The 8,804-nt window shown below is 37.5% G+C and overlaps 1 protein-coding gene across 2 annotated transcripts; it reads right to left on the bottom strand.

Annotated features, from left to right (window-relative positions):
- Positions 1–287: 287 nt before the first annotated feature.
- LOC144659771 (uncharacterized) lies at positions 288–6,620 on the bottom strand. 2 transcript variants are annotated; one of them, XM_078520271.1, is made up of 5 exons: positions 6,502–6,620; positions 5,478–5,557; positions 4,135–4,616; positions 1,899–2,042; positions 288–459 (listed from the first exon to the last, which is right to left on the bottom strand). In XM_078520271.1, the coding sequence occupies exons 2-4, from the start codon at positions 5,515–5,517 to the stop codon at positions 1,908–1,910; spliced, it is 657 nt and encodes a 218-aa protein (XP_078376397.1). In that variant the 5' UTR covers positions 5,518–5,557; positions 6,502–6,620; the 3' UTR covers positions 288–459; positions 1,899–1,907. The 2 variants fall into 2 exon arrangements, with proteins under 2 accessions (XP_078376397.1, XP_078376398.1); XM_078520272.1 differs by lacking the exon at positions 1,899–2,042.
- Positions 6,621–8,804: the final 2,184 nt, after the last annotated feature.

Genomic DNA, 8,804 nt, shown 5'->3' with positions numbered 1-8,804 from the left:
CCAGATAACCAGCGGCATTAGACATTATTGATTTTTACGTCCTTGGGATAAGCTTGCCCTTAATTTGACATTTCAAAACTTGCTGTGATAGGGCTAAGGGTTTAGAAAAGTTTCACTGTTGTGCTGGCGCTTGCGTCGCTGGTGAAACCCAGGCTTAACTGCGAACCATCACGTCACTCTTAAGCCTTGTGACGTAAACTTAATCACACGACAAACAAGAAGGAAGCCAAATGAAAATCTCTGATAAGAGAAAGTTTCGTAACACAATAAAATACAGCCAGGAGAAGTTTCATTTTCTCAGTTTTAATGGCATTGCATCAATTTAAAAGTGTTATTCAGTAATAAGTGAAAAGGATAGTTATTACACAAGCCAAGTGAAACCAGTGTTTGTGATATACGTTGTCCTGTTGTCAAACTCAAAAAGAGGTCACAGACATATTCCAGAGATTTTCACATAATCTGAAAGAAAAAGAAGATATCATTTGTTGAAAATCTTAATTCAGTAACATAACAAGATTACTTTAAGATAAGAAAAAAAAAACTATTATTAACCTATTGCTCTTCATATGTTAACATTTGAGGTTTCATCTAACTACACTCACAGAGGTCCTCCCGGTAAAAGTTATCAGCGAATTTTAATGGCAATTTCCAAGTTCATTCTTTGTTTCAAACTTTAATAAGAAGTTTTGGAAAATTTGGCGCAAACTTAAGGATGGTTCTCATATAATCGAACCCGATCGTTTCCATCGCCTCTGTCACTTCAAAAAGTATTCTTGCGGTCGGGGCGATTATATGAGAACATTACACAGACGATCGCTAACGTCTGCGGCGATTTGGGCGATCACGATTGCTTGGATCGCCCGTGTGCCTTCCTTCTAGCTTCTCTTTTCCTTCTTCGCAGTAAAACTGCAATAACTGAGACGATAGGAGGTCACGAGTTTTGCTCTTTCATTAAAGGCAGCATGCCATGCATATTGGATCTAGGGCTAAAATGATTGTTTATTGAAGGCTTCGCATACACCAGGCGATCGGGACGATCATATGAGAACCCCCGATCAATTCCAATCGCTACGATCGCCTACGATTGTCTCAGCATTTGCAAACGATCGATGCGATAGAAACTATCGGGGCGATCATATGAGAACCAGGCTTTAAAGAAATATAAAACGCGCCGAGCGCACTGTTGAGTTTTATAAGCACGCGGAATTTTTTACTTAAGAACACGAGAGAAGTGCATAGAGAAGCACGAGGCGCAATCGCAATTCTTGAGCAGTTCTCGAATGTTCTTAGAAATTCTCAAGTGCTTATATAACTTAGCAATGCACGAGGAGGAAGATTTATTTCTTTTATAAAATGTTAAAGAAAATACATGCGCTCAATCTCGTGACGAAAGCTGCGTGCGTTTAACTCGATAAAGCACGCGTGTGACGTAAGCCGCTTGCTTTATGGAGCTATACTGAAGTCAAAATGACCGATCAATAGCGCGCGAATTTTCTCGCACATTTGAAAGTGAGCCTATTTATTTCTCACAAAAAAGGATCTGGAAAAGGATTGTATTATGCTTGTAAGGTATTCATATTATTAGTTTGGGTCAGAATGAATCGAAAATATACCATTTTTTTAATTCCGTTTTACAAAAGTTGGATTTGAGCGAGAATAGACCTTTTTCGCTTGGGCGGTTTGTTTTCCCATTACAGACTACTTGATGTTCTCTAGAGAATTTTCCTTTTATTAACATAAAATTTATTCATTCATATACACGCGACTATTTGAAAATTTGAAAGCAAGAATTCTCAAGAGTATCATCACATGGTCTGTAATGGGGCAACAAAACGCCCAAGCGAAAAAGGTCTATTGGGTTAGTGAGAACAAGACAATGCTGTTGTTCTTTCACAAACCTCGTATCACTATTGAGCACTGTTGTCCAAACTGGAGATAGTTCTTTTCCGTCTTTTTCCCGGGGGCGACCAGCGGCAGAGTTCGGTATTGCTATACTGTGGATCTTCACAACTGAAACTATCTTGGTCTAGTTCGGTTCGGATCTGGTGATAAAACAATTGTCGGTTTATGAATTAAAAGGGTGAGTGCCACTTATTTTTTAGGACTGAGTTCTTTGGCCTGCAAAATCATTTCAGGTTGGCTGTACCACTGTCACTGTTGACTGTTCAGGTCGTTGTAACGATTTCCGCGAGCTCTTATCTTATATAAACATATTTGGGATTTAATCAAACTGCTCTTTGAGCTATCTCGATAAACCGTAATAGTTAATTATTAACTGCTTTTTGTCAAAAGAAAATCAAGTTTAACCATAGTTAATAGAGGGAAATGGTTAAGAAGCCTGACAAACATCAAAGGAGCAAACAAAGAGACAAAGATTTAGGTTGGAAGGTCCATGACAATGCACATCTTTTGTTTTGCGCTCATACATTATGCATAAAGTAACGTAATCGCAAAGCTTTTATTGGTTAGTTGCATGAACACACGTAACCACCTATTGTATTTTGTCAGGTTTTGTGCACACTTAACCCCCAAAATAGCGAACAAAAACCTATAACGAAGAACTTTGGCGGGCTTCATAACCTTTTCCCTCTATTAACTATGGCTTAACTGCTTTCTCGGTCAAAAACATTTGCTACGCGATTTGCGTTGCACGCAACTTTTTGTCCTACAGAAGCATCACGGGAACGCGACAATGTCTAATAGAACTATGGGTCGTGAATTTTTGTTTTATCGAAGTTCGAGTTTTTCAGTGCATTAGGAGGAGAAAGCATGAATAAGAACATTCATGGTTTCTAATTCCTTCGCGATGAAACGCCGTGAACTTCTAGAAAGGAAAGGTAAACTGCAACTGAGGTCATTGTTGGATTGCGTAAATAAACAAGTGCTTTACTGATTTGTTTGGCTAAAACATGAATAATGTGAAATTTTTGCTTTCAATCTCAGTTTCACTCTGCATTCGTCCCTCGTATTATCCAGGTGTATTTTGGTTTGTTATCTAGAATACGATTCATTTTCTCCAAGCCTAAAAACAGCGTGAAAATTTCCAACCTTTAAACCCTCTCTACCCCTAAGCCTTTGACCAAGAGACCCCTCTCCTCTCACTTCCAATTCTCTCATACCACAAATAATATAAATTACAACCTTATCCTCGAATTAGCTAACAAATCTGCAGAGAGAGTAACTTAGTTTCGGTATGCCATTTCATTTATGTTGGAGAAGTCACAGATAACACTTTTTTGTGTGCGATGAGAAAAAGAAGAGTTCTACCGTAACAATTACGCAATCTCCTCGCTCTCATTTCCCACGATCGATAGTGAACTCGGCTGCACATCTTTGATTATTTGGTCATAGAGAAACTCGATTTCGCAGAGTGTTCTAAGTTTTAAATAAATCATAAATAATTAAGATAAATAAAAAACAGACAAATAAATAAATAGATAAATAGATAGACAGAAAGATGGACAAATAAATAAATAAATAAATAAATAAATAGATAAATAATAAATAAATGCATTTAACAATTAGACTTTGAGCCCGAGTTTTTTGTAAGCGAATAGTCAACAAGGCGCAGCCAAGTTGACCAGCGCTCATAGAAAACAAGGGCGAGCAGTCTAATCGTTTAAGTAAAATCTCTTAACTGGTTGCAGTTCAGAACCTACAATCTTATGTACTTTAAGTCAAAAGTCAAGAAACATTGTCCCCTAAAAAAGCAATGCGCGCGCGATCGTGTTCTACCAGCGAATAAAAGAAAAAAAACAATGGAAGAACCAATTAATCAGATTCGCAGATTTCCAATAGAACAGAGCTGAGTTTCTACTAAAAATAGATAAAAAGATAGATAGACAGACAGACAGACAGATGTGACAGACCGACAGACAGACAGACAGACAGAGAGGCAGACAGATAGACAGAGAGACAGAGAGACAGAGAGACAGAGAGACAGAGAGACAGAGAGACAGACAGAGACAGAGACAGAGACAGAGACAGAGACAGAGACAGAGACAGAGACAGACAGACAGACAGAGACAGAGACAGAGACAGAGACAGACAGACAGACAGACAGACAGATAGATAGACAGACAGACGAATGGATGGATGGATGGATGGAGGGATATGAATTAATAATCAACTTACCGATCGTTTACGGCCAAGACCACTATTACCAGAACAAAATAAGTCTTGCGCGTCGTCACATTGTTTTCTGCCGTTTGTGTCTGAGCTCACAGCATTCGCGTTCTCCTCACGGGCATCCTTCTTTACCATGAACTTCTTTCTTCCAGGCGTGTATTTGCAAAAAGGATATTTGCACCCAGGCTCATAAAACGTGCGAAGTAAACGATTCACAAGTAGATCTCGGCGTGCAGGAAGCTCTCTTTTGCCAGCGAAGAGATTACAAATGACCTTTTCGTCGGCTGGTAGTTGGTCGCAGGCGTTAGTCTCTCGTTTATTCAATTCAGCTTGACTGGAGCGACCGACTCGATCTCGAGACTTAAACCAACAGTCTTCCTCGTCTTGACATTTCAAAGGATTTTCTTCCCCAGGGCTCGTATTTCCGACGGGGTCTACCTGCTCTAGCTCTACTCCCGGCATAGCCCCCGGCAAAACCTTGGGACATACTAAAAGCAAAGAAATGTGGCCATTATAAAAACATCAACGACAAAAGTTTCAGTATTTTACAAAAAAATATATCACTTGAATTAATATATTATTTATTGGTTAAGATGTGGCGACCAATGACTAACGCTTTGGAATGTGGATCGAGTGGTCCTGGTTCAATCGCTGGCCAGAGCCGCGTTTTGTTCGATGTTCGTGGGGAAGACGCATACGTCTCTTAAACTGCGTTCAACTTCACCCAGGAATATAAATGAAGGGTTACCGGCGATGTCTTGTTGGTAACAAGGCTACAATGAGCGTCAAAAGTAGTTGAGAGTTGTTTGAAATGAGTGCTAATTTCAACATCGCCTTTTTTCCACTTCAAATCCGGTGTAGATTGTCAACCGTATCCACTCCCCTTTTTAATGTTGTACACAAACGAAGCAAGCCTTGCAGATTGCAAATCAATATTGTTTCGGGTTTGGGGGGGGGGGGGTAATATCGAAGGGGTGCGGGGCCAAAATGTTTCCAAGATACCTAACACTTTTACGCTCATTGTATCATCTATTCTCTTTTGCTTTATGATAGCACACTTTGCTTTATGCTTCGGCTGTGTCAACCAGTGAATAGAGTGCAAATTTACCTTTCATTACCTTGTCGAAAACGAAGATTATTTAAATAAGCCGGGTCAAATAAGAAATTATCCTTCAAGAACTGACAAATGGAAAAACAGCATTTAAATCCCTGCATCTCAATTATTTAAATATTGCGGATGTAACTCGAAGTTCCAAAAACAAAAACCACAAATCGTATCACATTGAAAACGTAAACAGTTTACTTATCGTAGTTTGACGTTATAAGTATCATTGTCTTACAATGCTTACCTGACTGAAGAAAAAACAAAAACAGCAACGTAATAAGCATGCTTGATCCCAAATAAGGCAACAACGCCACTACCACTTTTCTGTGGAAATACAGTTAAAAAAGATTTGTTAAGTAAGGTAAAATTTAAAACAAATAGAAGAGTTACTTCAGGAGCGCGTTTTGATTATATTTCGTAAACATTTGACTGTGTGCCTGAGGTTTTTCTATTTCAACAACGGTATTTAGGGATATAAATTTTCCTGCCAAAAGAAACACCATGTCTTTTTGGGTCTGTTTAGGTGTTGGTCGATGTGTTTTCTACACATTTTGGTTCGTGCTTGGCTCGTTAACAGCTCGCGCTCGTGTTTACAATTGCTCAGGAAGAATAAAAAAAGTTCCAGTAAATGTAAAAATAATGCAGAAGTAAATGTGTGTTTAAAGTGCTCATGCGTTTAGCTTCGAGGTATCTAGTTTCGAGGCATGCCACTCAAAGATAGAAAACAATCATACTATATTGTTTGACCTTTTTCTGATAGCCAGTGTTGCAGAAATGGAGCATGTTTTTTGGCGAAAAAAAAAAGACAAAACTTGCCAGCACAGTGTCTGTATTTCGCAGAATATTTGTGGCAACGCATGAAATATTTTCCCGATGGGAATATGGCTATCTATAGTCAAACAATTATTACTAGTATTGTAGAAATATATTAAAATGAAAAAAAGTCTAAACCTTTTCACGATGAGGAAGTTAAAGATTTTGAAAGCTTTATAACATCTTCATGTGCGTAGTATACATATCTTTGAAAACGTATGTATTCTTGACATATGTCTTTGAACAAGACTGTCCATTTGATTAGAAAGCGAAATCACACTCTCCGAAACTTCGATCAGTGAAAAGGTAGTTTGAACGCGAGTTTTCACTTTGATTACTTACGTAATCCAAACAGAACTCCTTAAACTTTTTGAACTTTTGTTACGGAAGATCAAAAGTTTCCTTTTTAACGTTAAAATATCTCAGTGAGAGACCTATTGAATACAAGTGTTTACCTTGAACAGAATGCTTCTCTGCCGGACTTGTTCCTTGGCGCTCTCAGTGTGACACACGAATCGAATGATGTAGCTATTAAATCAGCTATTTATTCCATTCAGCCTTGTGATGTCGGAAGCCGCTTTGAAAAATAGCTGCGAATACTTCCTGCTGAAACCATTCATTTACTGTTTTGAGTTCCTTTCAGTGGGCGGAGGGAGTAAACGACATGAACATTTACACGGTTATCCGGTCATTTATCACGTCAATGAAGTGTCCCCTTGGACATTATCGGAAGGCGCACAAGAGGCTTTAAAGATAAATGTTTCAGATAAAACCTTTGACGACCAATAAATTCTGTGATATTTTGCGACTACGATCTTTTTGTTAAGATAAAGCTTTCCCTCCTCGTTTTCTCGTATGATCCTTTAATCTACAACTGCTTGTGATAAAATCGAACCGCAAGGAACAAAACGTTCGGTTTATTTCCTTTGAGTCCGGTTATTAACACTAAATTTAGCTTTTTAATATCTCTCAATCCTGAATAACAGCTTCATAAAATACAACACTTAAAAAATCGTTCTTTCTTTCTCGAAAGCTTAAACATTGCCGCCCCTATAAGCGGAACATGTTTGTTTTTAAACGTCTTTTTCTAGAATCCCACCATCCAGAGGAACTGTTTTCAAAAGCTGTTTGTAGTGTAAGGGGACCGTTAGTAAAAGGGTGCGAGCGATGTATCCGATTTTGCCTCCCCCTCCCCCCCCCCCCCCACAGATTCCGTCAATAATATTATCTTGTATCTAAAGTGATCTAAAGTGCTTCGATATAAATTTATATTGCTTGGAAATACGTAAACCTGTCGGACAGGAGCTTGATTTTTCTTTTTGACTTTTAGGAATGAAGAACATCTAATTTCTTCTTACAATGTCACACAGGTGATGAAAATAAAGAAATTCATCAGCTAGGTGATGTTGTCTTGATTCACCACAAAATTCTCCAAACTACCATTAAAATAAACGCATAGCGGTCAGTTATGAGAATTCCCATGTTAAACAGATAGCCATCGAGTGTCGCAAATATTAAGAAGTGTTTCACAACTTTGAACGAAATTTAAAGGCATTATATATATTTACTTTATTTGCAATGAAATGAAACAAAAAAGATGAAATGTTAAGCTGCACTTGACTTTGGCTTTCCAGTTGAATTTGGTTAAAGTTTTTAATTTGGCATTTTTATGGTTCATCAATATTTGCGTAATTTTTAAGCTGTGTAATATTTTATTGTTGTATGTTTATTCCACGTCTCTCTTAAATAAATTAAATTTTTCATCTCAAAATATGAGAAATTGCTTCTGCCCGTAGTAATATGAAATAAAATAATAATAAAATGAAATGAAAGAAAAAAACACTCAGTGTTGAAGATATTGGTGCTTAATTAACGTCCTGGTCGAATGTATTTTGCTTCCACTCGAGCTGTTTAAATGATAAATGAATGTCTGTTTTTCAAGAATCGGAAACAGCTTCCCTGTTCAATATGGCTCATTTTTCCTGAATTGGAGATTTACGGCAAAGCAAAAGAGCCACTTGATACCGGAAATAAGCTACAACGGTTTTCGTTTCTTATATTTTTTGGACTCAAATGTTTCATTAAAATAGTCAAAGAGAGTGCCTTCAAGCCAAAATGTATAGTTCTGATAAATTACAATTATATAGGGTATAAATTTTCCTTTGCAGACATTGTTCGAGTTTTAATTGGGATTTTTAGAGCATTTGATTAAAACTGTACTGACATGGTACTAGAATGAAGAATGCTTCCTACTACAATAAATCATAATGTTTCCTTTGTGGTAATAGAAACCCAATATAAAATGTGTGGTCAGTTGTTTTTAATTTAATTTCGTTTTCATTTTGATCGAGTCTTTTTGAACTGGGAAGTTAAAGATTAAGAGTGTAGAACCGAATACTGTTAGAAAAATAAGGAATTACTGCAAGAACTATTTCACTCTTGCTTTTTGTGTGTTCTTTTTGGCACCAAATCATCAATGCAAAATTAAGGAAAATAACTTGGCGTTTTAGGTAGCAACAAAAATATCGACTTTAGCGTCACACAAAAGTGCTGGAGTGTCTGCTACACTGATTGATTGCTTCACTATTATAAACCCAATATTAAATCATTTTAGTAATAACGAAGCATTGACAACAACGCCGACGGCCGGAAAGTTGTTTAAAGTTCACCGTCTGTTTAGAATCTTCTCGCATTCATAGCTACACAAAATGTATTTAAATGAATGGGTTGGCGCATGAGAATCAAAATAAAATTTCTT

Source organism: Oculina patagonica, chromosome 7 (genome assembly GCF_052425735.1).
Source record: "Oculina patagonica isolate OP01 chromosome 7, crgOcupat, whole genome shotgun sequence".
NCBI lineage: Eukaryota > Metazoa > Cnidaria > Anthozoa > Scleractinia > Oculinidae > Oculina > Oculina patagonica.
Note: the sequence above shows the minus strand (reverse complement) of the source record. Positions and strands in the feature narration are given on the sequence as shown.

Coding starts and splice junctions, on each gene's coding strand:
- LOC144659771 (XM_078520271.1), bottom strand. CDS start 5,517: ATGCTTATTACGTTGCTGTTTTTGTTTTTTCTTCAGTCAG. Junction 4,617..5,477: donor TTTGTTTTTTCTTCAGTCAG/GTAAGCATTGTA, acceptor CTTTGCTTTTAG/TATGTCCCAAGGTTTTGCCG. Junction 2,043..4,134: donor GTCTTGGCCGTAAACGATCG/GTAAGTTGATTA, acceptor TTTTATCACCAG/ATCCGAACCGAACTAGACCA.